The following is an 18,849-nucleotide window of genomic DNA, read 5'->3' on the forward strand; positions in this document are numbered from 1 at the left end:
CCCCACCTTTCACTCGCCCCAGCTCCGCCCGCTCTTTCAAACTGGGGTGGCTGTGGTTGGGGTACGATGGTGCGAGCTTTTTCCTGCAGAATCTGACTAACTAATTCGATATGAAGTGAAGCTGGTATGCAATTGACAATGGAGCCTTTCGGAAATTGGTGGAGATACCGACACGTTAAATACACACTTTTGGTAAGTAATGTGCCAGTATATGGGTTATATCGTTGTTTATTTACTACTTTACAAGATAATGTTATGTTGTTTGGCAGTTGTGTTCTACTCAGCTCGTCTTTCTGAATGCCAACACTATGGGGACGTTTTCAGAGCATGCCCTCGGACACAAATCACTGAGCAAACTGAGCTCTCCAAAGGTTTTTTCTTTTACAATGAATGAAGACACGTTACCAGGTATGTTTTGTATCTTCATTAAAGGATTCTCTCACTTTTCTGCTGGAGGGTGTGCCACCTACCCGTCTAGCTGTGGAGAAAGGAATAAAACCTTTGAAGAATACTATGACAAAACATACATTCTTACGGTGAGCGGAGTCTCTTCTCCACAGATCTGACCTGTAACTTAGCCTGATGGTGTCACCTTCTTGTCCTCATGGAGAGAGATCGTTTGAATGCCATGCAGTGGAACATTCAAGGCAAAGCAAGCAATTACATCTCCATGAAGTGAAGCAGGTGGCGGACCGTCCACCAGAATAGTTGCATAGTGCCTTTAAGTCTAGTATCTGTATATCTGTAAATTGAGATTTAAATCGACATTATAGACATTTGTTTGAATTCAATTTAGTGCATTAAATATAAAACATCAGTATAAAACCTACAGTCATGAGTATTATACAGAAATAGTTGTTAAAAAGCTTTACATATTATTTTGAATAGAATGTGAAGTATTAGTATTAATTATTATTATTTGAATAAATAAGACGGCCGTAGCGATGCAGACTTGGAAATGATACACATATATTTGTTGACCTTGTGTTTGTGGCTCTGTGATTGAAGTGGAGCTTGGATATCATCTCTTCATTTTCATTCATTTTTTTTTTGTTTTTATTATTCTTTTCTGGTATTAGTCTTCTCTGGTACTTCATATTTTAATCAACAAAATTAACACTGAAACATCATTCATACACTCAAACTAACAGATTGACATTACATTTATCCCTTTAACAGTGTTTATCCCTTCCCGATCATCATGCGCTACCTCTCAAACCCTGGCTGCTTGTTTCCTCTGTTTGTTCAGGGACTGTAGTGGGAAAGCTGGAGCTGCCACTGACCAGTCCCACACCTATCACATTCTCGGTGCTGGAGGACGATGGGCAGAACCTGTTCCTTCTCAGCCCTCACTCTGGGGAGTTCCTTTTGTCCCGTGGCCTGGATTTTGAAACACAGAGCTTATTCATCCTGAGTGTGGGGGCACAGATTGGACATGACTTGGTCTCCAGTATCCGTGTTTACTTTAATGTGCTGGATGTCAATGACAACCCCCCCGTCTTCAGCCAAGACGCCATTTCACTGTCACTCCAGGAAAACATGTGGACTGGAGCCTGTTTCCTTGCACTGAATGTGTCCGACAAAGATGAGGGTATGTCCTCAATGACTCTGTACATTTTACAGTAATAGCATGGTAATAGTAACTGAGAACTGATGATAAATGCTTTTGGGTCAATTTCATTTAAGGGGAGAACGAATCTGAAAACACACAATACTTTGGGATATTTTTGGTTTACATTATTTTATCTATTTAAACACAATCTGCTAAAATATGTGTCTGTGTGGTGTAACAAGCCATGAATGTTATCTAAAACTAAAATGATATACTAAACAAAAAACATAGTTCACTGTTAGTCTTTTGCAGGGGCATTTGCAATCTTTTTCTGTGCATTTTTTTTCCAATCAATAATCATGCAAAATCTGCAATCTTGAATTGGCCTCCAAAAAAACATTAGTTACGTTTTGTCAGAATCAGAAAGATTTTTATTGCCATTGTCGGTGAACAAAATTCACAAACATAGGAACTTGCTTTGATGTTCAACAATGAAAAATAATAAAAGCAAGATATATCAAATAAGCAAGCATTTAAAAAACAAGAGGTTCCATTTTTAACACAGATTCATGCAATGACAATGATTTTTTTAACAATTAGACATTTCTAATCCTGCTTTATTACCATGAAAATACTGATCATGTTTTCTGGTTATTTACAGTCTTCTCACTTTGTTGAGATGAATTAGTCTATACTACCCACAAGTATAGATGAGGTAGATGTGTCCAGTTTCCATGAGTAATTCAAATATTTTCTTTCCCATGGTATTTCTATTTTATTGCCATGCTATTAGTGTTTTTTCCTCATAGTTTTACATACTGTCCATATAATAACAGATTGTATCAAGCCCAGTTCACGCTCATGTGACTTTCTCTTTCTTTTCCCTCACATGCACTGTATAATCTGAATTACATTTGTCAGACTTTGAATCTGTCTAGTGGTTTTCAAACTGTGGTAGTGTATGCAAGCTTGCTTCTAATGTTTAATACATTTAGAGTTAGAGAGTACAAAATGAGACCTTTATTTTTCACTTAATAAACGTTAACCCTCTTTTCTTTGGATGCCGCCCCTTCCTTATTTTCTAATTTAATTTCTTACTTATTTGGTTTCTCTCTAGTCCTGCCCAATTTTGTTTTATGTTCTTAAAAAAAAAGAAAAAAAAGATGGCCCTAGTTTAGCCCTGGAATAGTCCTGTTAAAGTTTTTTCACTGAAGGTTAAATATTTCTTTTGGTGGTACTTGGTGCAAACGGTTTGAGATCCACTGACTCTATATAAAACAGTTTAAATATATTTTTTGTTTGTTTTTGCATTTTTTAGCTATACTTGCATAATGACTGCTGTTTGTTCTTTCCACAGGTGAAAATGGAGAATTGTACCTGACAATCCTCAGTGGAGACGAAGACGGAATATTCTTCATAAATCCCTCTGGAAACTTATGCCTGAATTCAGATTTAGACAGAGAGAGACAATCTTTTTACAACCTGACTGTAACGGCTAATGACTGTGCCCAACCACCACCTTTACAGTTCACTAGCACCGCATTCGTCACCATAACAGTCGAAGACATCAATGACAATCCCCCGTGGTTTGCTTCTCACTCTCCCACCGTTACAATATCAGAGAACAGCGATCTTAATGCCACTGTAATAACTGCATATGCTCAAGACCCAGACAGCGGTTCAAATGGAGACGTTTGGTATTATTTAACAAATAGTTCTGGCGGCGTGTTTAGCATCGACAATAGAAGTGGAACAATTTATCTTCAAGAGCACCTGGACCGAGAGAACATCGACAAGTTTACGATTTCGGTTACGGCTGTGGATAAAGGATCGCCGCAATTAAGTTCCACCATAAACGTCACAATAATTATTGAAGATTCCAATGACCACACCCCTGTATTTACACAAAGCTCGTACAGCTTTGACATTATGGAGGACGTATTACCCGGAACAAGCATCTTTCAAGTCCAAGCTCATGACCAAGACGTTGGACAGAATGGACAAGTGAGGTACATAGTCGACGAATCAAACACGTTTTTTGTGGACGTGGTCAAAGGTGATGTCATAGTGATGGTCCAACTGGACAGAGAGATCACGTCAAACTACATGTTCATTCTAAGAGCTGTGGATCTAGGAAACCCGCCCAGGGAGGAAACTGCCACGCTCAATATCACAATTTTGGATGTTAATGACTTTATTCCAAGGTTTTTGCCAGATGTAATGACCATACATGTGATGGAAAATGGAGATGCAACTCAACTGACACATGAGGTAATTCAACGATAGGCCCGTTTCAACATACGGTAAGATGCGGTTGAACTAAGTCTTGCAAAAATGGTTCAATATTTAATTATCACTAAGGGTTTGGGTTAGAACCTTACAACTGGTCTAGATAATCACTGGCAGCATGTTAAGCCTTTTACACACTATGTCAATACTTCAGCAAGAGAAAACGGATGTGTTTACAAAAGGTGGTATATCTGTCTCTAAACTTATGCTAATCTACGGTAGATTTAATTTAATAATAATAGTAATGTTAAAATAATACCACAAACTCAACTAACCTACTTACAATAACAATTGACTTGGCATTCAATGTACTTTTTTTCAAGTTGTCTAGTTTATATTTCAGTCAATTTATGTTTCATGTCATTAGCTTTGAGATGGATAGATTCTCCCCGGTGAAGTATTTACTTTGTACGTAAAGGTCTTCTCACGCTGCAGTGATTATTCACCTGTAACCTTCTCTCTGCTGTGTAATAATAACATTTTGAATGATTTTAGCAAGACTCGGCTAATTCCCATAGAGATTAAACGTAACAGTAAGTGAAGATCTAAACTTTTGAGGCAATCGCAAAACTGATTCAAAATATTAAATTTAATTCAATGAAAATTACAATATATTATTGACCTTATGTTTACTTTGAGTGTCACTGGAAAATATAGCAAAATCACTTCATGTTTTTATTTATTCAACAGCTTGGCAGAACAACAATGGCTTTATTCAGCATCTCACTTCTTAATAATCTTGTTTCTGGGATTGTGCAATTACCAAAATCTTTACACACATATTTTGCACATTCATTTCCTACTCTAAACATGCAGTTGATGACTTTCTATTTTATCCCCAGATCACTGCCCTGGATGAAGATATAGGCCTCAACAGTGAAATGACTTACTTCATACAAACAGGAAACATAGACCTGTTCTCCATCAGTCGCAGTGGGACGCTGCTGATTTCAAACGCCTTAGACAGAGAGACAAACTCCTCCTACACTTTAGTCGTTAACGCTGTGGATTCAGGTAAGCGCCGTAACTAAACAAGGAAATTACACAAAACAATTAAATGAACACGATCTCTTCTCATGTGTAGGGATCCCACCTCTAACAGGCACTCTGACTGTTCACGTGGTTGTAGATGATGTAAATGATAATCTTCCAGAGTTTTCTGAAGAAGCCTACCACACTATTGTGTCTGAGGACAGTACAAAAGGAACCGTGTTTGCCATGATCACAGCCTCAGACAAAGATCATGGCGAGAATGGTAAGATAAGGTAAATAGAGCCACTGTTTGTAGTCTTTATTTATGCTCTTTCATGGTTAACCCTGTTTTTAGAGGTACATCGCATACGTTTTCTTGGTGGAGCCAATATCACAGTAAAAATGCATGTTTTCCTGCAACGTCTCAGGCAATAAAAACACCAGTAGTTAATGCCACACAGTTGAATATTCCAGGCAACACAATAACATCTCCATGTAGACAAGCAGATGGTGTACCTTCCACAGAAAGATTACATGTTTTACTTTAAATGCATAGTTTTAGTGGTCTGTGATTGCATTGAAATTATCTGCTATGATACATTAAGGCTGGTTTGGAGTTTACAAATGTTCTATACTTGCATTTTTCTTTTGTACTTAGATATTCAGTGGAGAGCATGGACGCGCCCTTTTCCATAGAAGAAGATACCGGGGAGCTCTTGACCACAGATGTCCTGGACAGAGAGGTTTTGGCAGAGTACAGACTGACTGTGATCGCCACTGACAAACATCCAACACAGCCTTTGTCCAGCTCAGTGCTGGTGACAGTGCTGATCGGGGATGTTAATGACAACCGGCCACAGTTTCTTAAGAGTCCATATGTGGTCTACATGCCGAGTGAGACGGAGCAAGGTCAGACGTTTTTCTATCCACTATTGTCAACTGAATTTACGGAACAGTTTGGTGGAGTCTCTCGGTCATTCAGCAGTGATCCATCGTAGACAAAGCTTCAAAAGTACTGAATATGTTTTGTCATGTGTTTGGTTTTTTTTCTCCAAAGTTTTAAGATTGAGGATTGTTTGGCAGGACCTCATCTACAATCTTTTTTTTGGTCAAAATTTGAGAATCATTGGTTTCAAAAAAAAGAAACAAATAAATGCTGAAAATAATACAAATTTGAATACTGTTTAGAATGTTTTAGTACCATGAACATTAACCTATTTATCTTACAAAGTTTGTTCTCAAGGTGTGCACTAAAATTGGACATTAACAGTACATTTATTTTACTTTTCAGGCATGGTGGTTTGTGTTGTTTCAGCAAAAGATGCAGACACGGATATGAACGCAGAGCTTCGTTATTCTTTATCCCAGCAGACGACAGATGCATTTTCCATTGATTCTCACACTGGAACAGTTTTCACGTCAGCTTCTCTAACATCAACTGAAGAAATAACACTGCACGTCCACGTGGAAGATGCAGGGGAGAATCCACAGTTTGAAACAACCACAATAACAATTCAATTTCGAAATGTCTCTGAATTCCCTGTAATGCACGTGGACATTATCGGTCCTTCTTTGCCTGAAGACGAGTCAGTGGGGTCTGTGGTGGCAATGGTCACTGGTTTCAGCTCCAGAGTTGAGTCTGTTATGTTTTATTTGACCTCGGGTAACTTTGATGAAGTGTTTCAAATGGACCAACAGTATGGCATTCTCACTGTTCAAAAAAGTCTGGATTTTGAAATGAAAAAAGACTTCATCCTAATAATAGAAGCTCGGGATTCTGGCTCGCCTCCTTTCTCGTCCTTCGAAGAAATCCACGTTAACATAACTGACGTGAATGACAACATTCCACTGTTTACTCAAATGGAATATAGATGTGAAATTCTTGAAAATTCCGAACCAACTTTAGTTTGCGATGTTCTTGCCATTGATGCAGATTCTGAATCGTACGGAACTGTCCAGTACAACATAACAGAAGGAAACTCCGGCAACGTTTTCATGATCAACCCTGAAAATGGATTCTTGAGCACAACAATATCTTTGGATAGAGAGAACTGTGCCGAATTCAATTTGACTGTTGAAGCTGTGGAGTGGTACAATCCAAACAATATGGACAGAACTACGGTTATAGTTACCATCTTGGACAGAAACGATAACGCACCACGATTTACACACGTTTTCATTGCTGAGGTACCTGAGGATGCACCTTTTGGACACACTTGTTTGCATGTCAGCTCAATGGACGATGACACTGATGGCAATTCTACTTATTGGATTATTGATGAAAGTAATAATTTGCCATTCGATATAGATTTTGTTTCCGGCTACATCACTGTCAATGGATATCTGGACAGGGAATTTCAAGATCATTATAACATTAAAATCAGTGCTAATGATTCAGTTTGGAGCGCAAGCACTGACGTTACAATAATTATTACGGATGTTAATGATAATAGACCAGTATTTTCCGAACTTTTCTACACTATGACTTTTCCAGAAACCAATGACACAGATGTATTTGTTGGACAAGTACATGCAGCCGATGATGACATGGGACTCAATGGTCAAATTCTGTATGTTATAGACCCGCCAAGTGAAGCGTTCAGGGTCAATATGACAAATGGTGCAATTCATACAAAACAACCAATGAGCCGGCAGAGTGCGAACCATTATTTTCAAGTGACGGCCTATGACTGCGGCAAAGCTCCGTTTCACAGCAATGTTACGGTGGCTGTCAGAGTCCAGAAACGTAATCTCTATCCGCCAATGTTTTTGCCGATACCGTCTTTAATTGCAATCCCATATGAATTTCCTGAAGGGATTGAAGTCTTTCAGTTCACGGCTGTAGACCAGGATGAAAATAATAGTAGCGCCAATATTCAGTACGTTTTGAATCAAGGCAATGGAACGGATTTTTTTGAGATCCAACCAAACAATGGCAGACTCAAATTAATTCAGAGATTGCCCCATAATGTTAATTCTTTCCTCATTTTGTCGATTGTAGCTATAGATAATGGCTTTCCACAATTGTTTTCAGAAACAATCATAACTTTGGAAATTACTGGCAAAAATACATTTTCTCCCAGCTTTAGAGAAAGTTATGTATCTTACTCCGTTCCTGAAGACTTGCCTGAAGGATCTGTCATTGGGAAATGCCAAGCAGAGGATGGGGATACTGGTTCCAATGGAGCCATTATGTATTTCCTCCACAAACATCATTTTCCATTTTCTATAGGAGAAATGACTGGACTGATTACACTAAACGGCGAGCTTGATTTTGAAAATGAAAGACGTTATCAGCTCCAGGTTACAGCCAAAGATGGTGGTTGGGTCTCTAGAACGGCTTTGTTGAATGTAACTGTCGAAGTTATAGATGTCAACGATAACACGCCAACCTTTCCTATTTCAGAATTTATAGCTTTTTTAACAGAGAACTCTGAAAAAGGAACCGTTGTTCTCAGTGTGAATGCTAATGATGCAGATTCAGGTAGCTATGGGCACATTGTCTACTCCGTTGCTGGTGGTCAAGTGGACAAGTTTGCCATTGACTCTAGAACTGGAACAATCACCACTTTGGATAGTTTTGATTATGAACAACATCAAACATCTTTTGATCTAACTGTAAAAGCAGCAAACCCTGGTGGCCATTCCTTGTTTAGCTTGGCTCATGTGTTCATCCAAATTCTGGATGTTAATGATTTTATCCCACGTTTTAATGAAAAGGAATTCTACTTTTCCATTCCCAAAAATGTCCGAATTGGAACAAGCATTGGTAAAGTGGAAGCCACAGATGGTGATTACGGACCAGAGGGTCGAGTGCTTTATGTGATGTTTGGACAAAACAAATACTTAGGCTTTGATATCCATCGAACATCAGGGGATATTTACACTACAGGCAGTTTGAGAAAACAAGGAAACACAAACATCGTTTTAAAGGTTCTTGCCAAAAATCCCGGGGTTATTAGTGGGACAGAGGTGGATGAGGCTTTGGTCGTCATCAGTGTAATAAATACTAATGACGCTCCAAAATTCACCTTCATGGAGTACTTTGTAAACGTGACTGAAGACAGTCCAGTTGGGACATATGTGACAACAATTACCGCTCTTGACCAAGACTCCCTTCACAGTAATTTATTTTACATGATTCAAGATGGAAACACCCACTTTTCATTTTCTGTCAACCCTTCAAATGGCATTATTTTGATCAGTACTCCTCTTGATCGGGAGCAATGGCCCCTTTATAACCTCACTTTAACAGCCACAGACTTTGGCTTTCCACCAGCTACTGGGACCACCAATGTTATTGTCGCAATTGGTGATGTGAATGACAATGCACCACTGCTGACTTTAACTGAAGCAGAGATAAAGGAAAACCTACCTCAAGGTTCATTAGTTGGGAAATTAGTTGCAATTGATTCTGATTTGCCGCCAAACCAAGGCCCATTCACGTACTGGTTGGTTAACACTTTGAGGGAGAGTGCTTTCTCACTGACTCCTGATGGGGTTTTATTCACAACAAGACCACTTGATCGGGAGAAGATTTCAGTTTATCAGGTTTTGGTGGCAGCAAAAGATTCAGGTATTCCGGCAATGACATCAACAACTATTTTTCAAATAAATATTCTGGATGAAAACGATAACCCTCCCATTGGGAGAAACGTTGTCATTGAAGTGAAGTACTTTGGAAGTTCTTTTCAAGGTGGCATGATTGGAAATGTTCAACCTGAAGATCCTGATCAGTCAGACACTTTTACATGTACAATAAAAACTGGACCAATGAACATGTTCTCCATAGCTAATGGATCTTGTGAGTTATGGTCCGCTCCATTTCAAGGCGAAGCAACATACAACATCACTACTGAGGCCTCCGACCAGCTCCACTACCCTGTCAACAACAGCGTCTATGTCAACTACAAAGGCTTCATGAATTCATCGGTTGACAATTGCATTTTATTTTATGTTTCCTCATCTACAGTGGAGGAGTTTTTGGCAAATAAGTATCTCAAATTTGTCAAAGCGCTTGACAGCCTTTTTAATCTGCAAGCCTCCAAGACTCATGTGTTTGGAATCAAAGAAATTGGCCCTGATGTCCTCCTGTTGGCCGCCATTAAAAATTACAATGGCCGATATCTCAGCAGAGAGGTTGCAAGGAGCGTGTCTTCAGACCACAAGAAACTGTTGGAGTCTCAGAGCAATGTTACCTTCTCACACATTACCAGTGACCCATGCTTGACCATTCCATGTCGAAATGGGGCAACGTGCAACCGAAACCTCCTCATCAGCCAAGATGTTGCAGTCCTCCAAAGTCCAGCAGTTATTTTTGTAGCTCCTTCCAAAGAGATTTTTAACTGCACTTGTCCTGACGGCTTTAGAGGCGAGGTTTGTGAGGTCGACATTGATGAATGCGAGGAGACTCCTTGTGAAAATGGAGCCACCTGTTTGAACAGTCCCGGAGGATTCCACTGCGAATGCAAGGCCGGATTCTCTGGTACAGTCTGCTCTATAGATATAGAGAAATGTCTGAAGATGAACTGCCAAAATAATGGGACCTGTGTTCACACTGATGATATGTATCGCTGTCAGTGTCTCCCTGGATTTGAAGGTATGGAACATAGTTTATATGATTATATAAAGTGAACAATAATTCTTTGGTCTCTGTTATAGGCCTCACCTGTGAACTCACCATTGACTACTGTCAGTCTTCTCCTTGTGTCATGGGTTCATGCATCAACTTTAAGACAGAATTCCGTTGCCTCTGCCCCGATGGTAAGAAAATAAGCATGTCAATATCGGGAAATTGTTAGTATGCAAGGAGAATTACTTTAAAGGTGCACTATGTAACTTGTATGGTGGAAAGTCTGTCATCTGCCTTTTATCATTATGGTGATGGGTTTGCTTTGTCTGGAATGTTCAACTGTATGTATAATTGAGCGTCTGCATGATGTCACGCAGGCACTATATGTTCTTGTATTGTGAGTGATGTCACAAATTTTGTATTAGTATATTTTCCATGATTTTTCATTTAGCCAGTTTCAACTCCTTAACGCTTTAACCGATTTCAACAAGTTATACCTGATTACGATCATTTTCACAGTAGTACGTGTGCTATTACTTTTGACATTTGAACAACGTTTTGCAGAATCTTCAAACGTATTAGTACATTTAAATGAATTTGGGCATTATGACTGTCTGCGGAATTCTTTAGCCTTTATTCTTTAGAATTTTGTGACGGAGAGAGAGAGAGAGAGAGAGAGAGAGAGAGAGAGAGAGAGAGAGAGAGAGAGAGAGAGAGAGAGAGAGAGAGAGAGAGAGAGGAAGGAATGGAAAATAATACAAGAACATATAGTGCCTGCGTGACATCACACGCAGACACTATGTTCTTGTATTGTGGAGAGGGAGAGAGGGAGGGAGAGGGAGGGAGAGGGAGGGAGAGGGAGGGGGAGATGGGGGGAGAGGAAGAGACGCAGACACTCCAGCAATGGCTTCAGCCATTGCAGATTTTCTAGTTTTAAATGTATCTGTCTCTGTGGAAGCAATCCAGTGATGCAAAGTTACAGGTCTGGGGTCTCATACCTAAAGCGTGCCTATGTACAAAGATGTTATGTTAAGTGAAGTTTGTGATCAAACTGAGCTTTGCACGTATGGGCTTTCAAAAACGAGACAGAAGGCCATTTGTGCTCAGAGAAATGAGTTTGTGTTTTATACATACCAAATTCCACGTAATGCTTCTAAAACAGTAAGCTTAAAAGCTATGGCTTCTAGCATGTATTAGACTGTGCTTAACTGTAGATGCTATGGCCTGCTTGCCAGTAACCGATCTCGTCAGCTCTCTGAAGCTAAGCAGGACAGAGCCAGGTTAGTACATGGACTTACCCTAACCTTAACCCTAACCTTAACCCATTTTGTTCGTACACTTTCATAAATGAGAGCACAGATCTATGAAGAGGTGATCTCACTTTAGGGGTATTTAGGTATTTTTGCAATAAAAAAGCATGAATGATTTGCCTTTGCACTCTCCACCAGATAAGTTACACTGTGCACATTTAAAATCAAGATTAAATTACAATACTACTATAATTAAATGGTTTGCAATAAAATACAATTTGTTGAGAGGTCTTCTCAACATTTTGCAGGAGTCAGTGGTATCTACTGTGAGGAGCAGAGTTATGGCTTTGGAGAGCTCTCTTACCTTGAGTTCCCTCCACCAGACCGCAGCACTAACTTAATCTCCCTGGAGTTTGCCACAGTGCAGAAGAACGCTTTACTCGTGTACTGTCCAGGAGGAGCTGACAGTCCTGACTTCCTGGCTGTTGAAATACTGGATGGTACTGTTCGTCTGACCTATGACCTGGGCTCTGGGCCTGTGAGGCTGCAGACGCACAAACACGTGGCTGATGGAGACTTTCACCTGCTCTCTGTCAGGAGAATAGGCAGCGTAAGCATACTTTACATTATTCTGACTATCTGATCAGTAAAAATATGATTCAAATTATTTGTGTTACGATCACTGTGAGTAAAAACATCAACATTTTAAAATTATTCAGGATTTCTGACACCACAACTAAACAATAAAACCTTAATTAATTAATTCAAATTTTAATTAAAAGACTAATTCAGCCTGGAAGACCTAACTCCACCCATCTACGTCAAGGCCACCCGCTCCCCAGCTCAACCAACGCACCCAGCCCGGGCCTCGGCCACCATGGAAGGACCCCTCTCCCCAGCGCCATCATCGCACTCAAGCGGGCGCCCGCCTGTCCGTCTGTGAGAGTCAGATCCCTCACTTCACCATGGACTCTCCCAGGTTTCTGCGCTTATCCCAAAGAGGTTATGCAGTTTTTCCCGGCCAAAGAAGGAGGGTGAAAGGTCAGGGGGCGTCTGCACCATGGCCCTCGCACCTGCTCCTCATCCCCAATCAACGCTCTCAAGTTACTCCTCCCCGCTCCCAATCAGCGCCCAGGCGGTCGCATTTAAGCCCTCAGGCAGATGGCTCGGCCGTTCAAACCGTTCCGCGACCCACCACCTCCCCAGCTCCTCCTCTGCATTCCCCTCATCCTCTACCTTCTCTTCACATCTACCACCACCAGTCTCCAGGCTCCGGGGGGAGATGTCTAATACAAATAGATCATGGAGTGCCCATGATTGCAACGTCTTCCGCCGGGGTCTGAGCGCCAAATAACCCACGTAATAAAGCTTGCTAAACAGTCCTTTCTCGTCGTCTCTGCGTTTCTCCAGGGTGAATTACTATGTGACTAGCTTTATACAAAAACATTCTAAATTAAATAGTAATGCCAATGTGACATAAAAAAACAGATTGAATTATAGATTGAATTGAAAAGACTTCTAAAAGTTGTCTTATTTTTTACTTTTATTTTTTACTTTTCCATGGATAATCACGATTATCAATTAACCATATAATCTTGACATCCCATCTCACCAGACCAAAAATATTGTCTTAAACCTGATTGAAACTATCATGTTAGAGCTTATATTACTCAATTTTCATTCATTTTACAGATGGGTACTTTGAATGTGGACAACTGTACAGATGTTGAATTCGAGGGCTTTTGTTTCTTACAAACATTTGGTATTCAGGAAAGGTACTTAAAACTTTTTTTCTTCCAGTTTTCTGAAAATCCATTTATGAGTTCATTTCCCCTAATTTCTTCCAACAGGACGCTGGATGTTGGAAATATGAACATGCTTTTTGGAGGCCTGAGGAACATGGAACCTGTCGTGCTTCGTCCTGGACAGACACAAACACACAGCTTTGTTGGATGCATGCGCCAAATCTATGTCAATGGAGTTCAGCTCAGACCCTCTATGGCGCTTGATATAAACAACATTCATGAAAGGTACATTATTCATTATGATTTGAAAATAAAACAAAATTAACTGATGCATACTTTACAACCTGCCTTTTTTAAGTTGTCCTAGAATCAAAAAATCCCCATGCGTTAGCAAGCCATGCCACAATGATGGAGTGTGTCACGATCAGTGGCATGAATACTTTTGTGAGTGCAAGAATCCCTTCACCGGAAACAGCTGCAACCAAGGTAAAAGTTCAAATACATCAGTCATTCACAAGGGGACCACAGGATCTTACATGATAATATTTAAAGCCATAGTTTACAAAAGCAGTGCAATGACAGCAACCTTTTTAATTCTAAGGGTTTAATTGTTAAGTTTGAATGTTCCAAAGCCACTTTTTATGTTACACAGAGAATTTTGAATAGTTTACTTGACTTTTAGCTCAGGAAGGACATTTTCCACTTCTTTATTGGGTTTATAGGAGAAGGCTGTTTGTGCAAATGTAGTTTTACACTTTGACACACTGGTGGAAGTCACTACAGATGTGAAGTGAACAAAGTGCTTAAGAGGTGCAGAGTTATTTAGAATTCTGTATATCATTCGAATGGCGGCTAGTTTTTGTATGTTGTCGAAATTTAGCAATCTGTCTGCATGGCAATGGTGATGCTGTCGTGGTTTCCGGTTGTAAGGCTTTTCTTGCACAGGGATTCCAATGGCCTCAGGGTTGTTTTGCCTGCATGGGACCAGCTTGTTATACAGTAATAACATCGAGACATGATCATAGCATTAAAAAAGGTCTGGGATGCTTCCAGTGTTCTGTGTCATTGAGCAAAGACACAGAACACACAGCAGAAGACACAACAGAACACACAGCAGAAGACACAACAGAACACACAGCAGAACACACAACAGAAGACACAACAGAAGACACAGCAGAACACACAACAGAAGACACAACAGAAGACACAGCAGAAGACACAACAGAAGACACAACAGAACACACAGCAGAAGACACAACAGAAGACACAACAGAACACACAGCAGAAGACACAACAGAACACACAGCAGAACACACAACAGAAGACACAACAGAAGACACAGCAGAACACACAACAGAAGACACAACAGAAGACACAGCAGAAGACACAACAGAAGACACAACAGAACACACAGCAGAAGACACAACAGAAGACACAGCAGAAGACACAACAGAACACACAACAGAGCACACAACAGAAGACACAACAGAAGACACAGCAGAAGACACAGCAGAGCACACAACAGAAGACACAGCAGAAGACACAACAGAAGACACAGCAGAACACACAACAGAAGACACAACAGAGCACACAACAGAAGACACAACAGAGCACACAATAGAAGACACAGCAGAAGACACAGCAGAAGACACAACAGAGCACACAACAGAAGACACAACAGAAGACACAACAGAAGACACAGCAGAAGACACAACAGAAGACACAACAGAAGACACAACAGAGCACACAATAGAAGACACAGCAGAAGACACAACAGAGCACACAATAGAAGACACAGCAGAAGACACAACAGAGCACACAACAGAAGACACAACAGAAGACACAGCAGAAGACACAACAGAGCACACAACAGAAGACACAACAGAACACACAGCAGAACACACAGCAGAAGACACAACAGAACACACAGCAGAAGACACAACAGAACACACAGCAGAAGACACAACAGAACACACAGCAGAAGACACAACAGAAGACACAGCAGAAGACACAGGAGTCACAATATGAAGAGTCAGACTATAGAAGGAGTAGAAAGAACAATGTTAAGACTTCTGTAGTGGTAACCAAGTTTGAACCAGGTTTTGAACTGGAGACTTCTCTGATATCCTTAGTAAAAATGACGTTTATGTGTTTAAATTTAAACCACAAAATGCCCTTTTCACACGCGTGTTCTCAGAATATTTAAAAACCATCATTCGAACAATCTGAACTATTTTGTGACTTCAATTGCTCCCATTACACACATAACACACAGACAAAGCCAAAGTTCAACTTAAATGAACTGTAAACCTCTTGGTTGAGGACCCCCTGATCTAACTTAGGATTGTGATTTATGCAATATTTACAAAATAAAATGCATTAAAAAAACATTTTTTTTTCTTAGATTGATTAAAAACATCTATTTTCTACAGGTTCAAAGCGGGTTGGGGGCATGGGGGCACCACTGAGCATTACTGCTTAGGGCACTCAGCGGCCCTGACATTACCCTGACGTCACATGATCTTGGTCATGCCTGCTGGTACATACAACTGATCTGGTCGCACAGTACTAATTCTTTCTCATTAAAACAAAGGCAGAGAGTGGTAAAGACAGGTGTTTTCCTAAAGATACAAAGAATATTTCTCTAGAGGCTTTAGTCCTTGAGACAGAGGCAGAGCGTGTAGCTGCGATAACACTGACACAAACATTTCACTCACTCTGAGTTAACACATGGGCTTTTCAGTCACTTCCTGACAGCGAGGTTTACACTTTATGTACATTGGGTTTCACTTATCTTCTTCCATGGTTTGCATTTGTGTGTTGCTACGGTCTTATCTTTTTCAATAATGTGACTGCTTTCTTCCACATGGAACCAAAATGACTGATCTTGATTAGATTCAAACCATAGTTTATCCAATTATTGTGCAAGGTTAAGCAAGTATGGTTGGTTCTTGTAGAGTTCAGAATTGTCAAAGTTACATAGAAAAAGCTTTTGTTTTTCAGAAATCTCAGAAGAGCTGGTTATGCCATTCAGTGGGGAGGATTTCTTAGAGTTTGTCGTAAAAGAACACTTCAGAAGGGACTATCTGATGAAAACACTCAGCGAAAATAAAGACGAAAATGCAGAAGATTTCAACAGCATCAACATTAAATTCAAAACAAGAGAGAATGGAGTGCTATTAAATATACTTGGAAACACAAGGTTCAACACTCTTCAGGTTGACCATTTTTCATCAGTAATATTCAGTTTCAAGATTTGTTTTTTCATCTTTTTCTTACAATTTCAGATAAAAGAGGGAATGCTATGGTACACCTCCCTGAACAGTGTTTCCGGGCAACAGTCCGACTGGATTGTAGACTTGGTGGTTTCTGACGGTCTGTGGCACGTAGTGACGGTGTTGACGGACACACAGAAAACCATGATCATTATAGACAGTGAAGCTGCATTCAACGCCACTGAGAGTTTGGATCTCAGCCCTCAGAACGTGAAAAAGGTTGTCCTGGGAGGTGGGCTTTCCGAGCTCCAGCAAACAGGTAATTCAATTCTGTGAAATCGAGGCATTTATTAAAGTGTAATTATAGTGCAAATTTGGCATGATTGTGTAGTTCAGGGATGTCCAAACTGTTTTCACCAAGGGCCGCATTTTGAAACTTGTTGTTTGGCGGAGGGCCACAAACAACCAGACAATGTCAAATTTGTCAAATAACAAAGCTTTTTTTTTTTTTTTTTTGCATTTTACATTGTTTTGATTCCTCCACACCTTTAATAATACATGGAACATTAATATTATTTACCATTTATTTGGTATAACGTCAAAATGCTTGAATTTTTCCTATTTTACAGTCAATTTTACTACTTTTTGATGTTTGGACCAACTTAGCAGGAAGCCGGAGGGCCAACAAAAATTGGTCTGAGGGCCGCATTTGTCCCCCGGGCCGTAGTTTGGACATGCCTGGTGTAGTTCAATATGAAGCACCTGGATAAAAGCACAACATCTCATCTTAAAGCGCTCATGTGTACCATATTTGCTCTTTTCCCCCCAGGCTTCCAAGGCTGCATTCAGTACTTCAACATCAGCGGCTACAGCCTTCCTCTGAGTGGCTACAGTCTGTCAGTGGAGCTCCACCCCGGCTCCTCTCTCCTCCAGAGGGACTGCGGCGTACACGAAGCCTGCCTGTCTGCTTCCTGCCCAGACCAAGAGTGTGAGCACCAGTGTCTGTGTCTCCACAACATTTCAGACCGTTTGTGCCATGTATGCGCGTCACAAAACCAACAACACTGTGTTGAATCAGATGCAAAAGATAATCCACGGCTCTTAGTGCTCATTCTGTCGCTTCTCTTTGTCTTCGCGGTGTCAGTTATTTGTATCCCGCTGTATTGGTTAAGACAAAAAAATAGCCAAAGACAAAAGATATGTTTGGATGTGAGCAAAGCAATAGATGGGCAACTTGCAAAGCCTGAACCGATACGTAATTTGGATATTCTCAACTTTCCTCAAAAATTGAACTTTTTAATCAAAGGTGAAGACAATATAAATGTTGTAGAACATTTTGAAAAAGAATATTCTACTGAAAAGAGTGTATCCATCAATGGAAATGTGTTACCAACCAATCACGGTGCACCAATATTTCATGCTAAGCCACTTCTAATGAAGCCGGCACAGTGTTTAACATTTGAAGAGATAGATATACTCTTTGCATCAATAGCGCAACATAAAGGTGATAATAAATGTACTTATTTCAACCCTGGGGTTAGAAACTATGTGATAGATGTCTCTGGAAGTGACACTGACACCACGTGCACCTGCTCAGACTGTGAACGCTGCATTAAAGACCCAAACTTAACTTTATTCAAATGTGCATGTTTTTGTGACGGCAACCCATATACTTCTGTGGGAGAAAACATCACCCAACTGCCTACAGAGAAGAGTTATGACTGTGATATGCAAAGTGATTTTGAGGAAACAATTTAAATCAATTTTAGATATTTTAACAGATGAAAAAAAGGCACAGAAATGAAGAAGGGATAGCGCTTGATGAATCAATCATTTTGGCTTCACATACTAAATGAAGTACCGTGATTTAGATAATTTGCATATAGGTGGCATCACTTCAAACTTTGGTAAATTAATTTAAAATGTTACAGATTTTCACAGTGGGACTTCAGTAGATACAAATTCAGTTAAAGGTGCACTGTGTAACCTTTCTATAGAAGTTTACACCATTTGCTTGTCTCCATGAAGATGTTATTGAGTAAATGGCTTTAAACTTGTTCATCTCAATTAGGCACAGTTACAGATCAGATCTGTGGAAAGGCAATCCCACACAGTAAGAATGCATGGTGTATTTTGGGCAATAAAAACTCACACAATTAAATCAATGATAATGATTTAATTGTGGGTGTCCATTTCAAACAGATTCAGACAACTGTATTTTGCATGTTTATTATGAAAATAAAATCTGTACAAT

The 18,849-nt window shown here is 40.0% G+C and overlaps 1 protein-coding gene across 1 annotated transcript; it reads left to right on the forward strand.

Annotated features, from left to right (window-relative positions):
• The first annotated feature begins 308 nt into the window (after window positions 1–308).
• LOC140372634 (protocadherin Fat 4) lies at window positions 309–18,382 on the forward strand. Its single transcript, XM_072459755.1, has 15 exons — window positions 309–408; window positions 1,250–1,591; window positions 2,910–3,823; window positions 4,684–4,855; window positions 4,926–5,106; window positions 5,472–5,722; window positions 6,129–10,412; window positions 10,475–10,576; window positions 11,944–12,245; window positions 13,328–13,410; window positions 13,486–13,665; window positions 13,739–13,866; window positions 16,384–16,598; window positions 16,668–16,914; window positions 17,425–18,382. The coding sequence occupies exons 1-15, from the start codon at window positions 309–311 to the stop codon at window positions 18,351–18,353; spliced, it is 8,430 nt and encodes a 2,809-aa protein (XP_072315856.1). The 3' UTR covers window positions 18,354–18,382.
• The last annotated feature ends 467 nt before the right edge of the window (window positions 18,383–18,849 follow it).

The sequence above is a fragment of the Eucyclogobius newberryi genome, unplaced genomic scaffold, assembly GCF_026437365.1.
Source record: "Eucyclogobius newberryi isolate DKJ021-1_F unplaced genomic scaffold, fEucNew1.0.hap1 SCAF_10, whole genome shotgun sequence".
Taxonomy (NCBI): domain Eukaryota; kingdom Metazoa; phylum Chordata; class Actinopteri; order Gobiiformes; family Gobiidae; genus Eucyclogobius; species Eucyclogobius newberryi.

What these genes read in the sequence shown, in the direction of transcription:
- LOC140372634 (XM_072459755.1), top strand. Translation starts at nt 309, where the DNA reads ATGGGGACGTTTTCAGAGCATGCCCTCGGACACAAATCACTGAGCAAA. An exon ending in TGTGTCCGACAAAGATGAGG is followed by an intron (nt 1,592 to 2,909) that starts GTATGTCCTCAA and finishes TTCTTTCCACAG; the next exon opens with GTGAAAATGGAGAATTGTAC. An exon ending in CGGAAACAGCTGCAACCAAG is followed by an intron (nt 13,867 to 16,383) that starts GTAAAAGTTCAA and finishes TTTGTTTTTCAG; the next exon opens with AAATCTCAGAAGAGCTGGTT.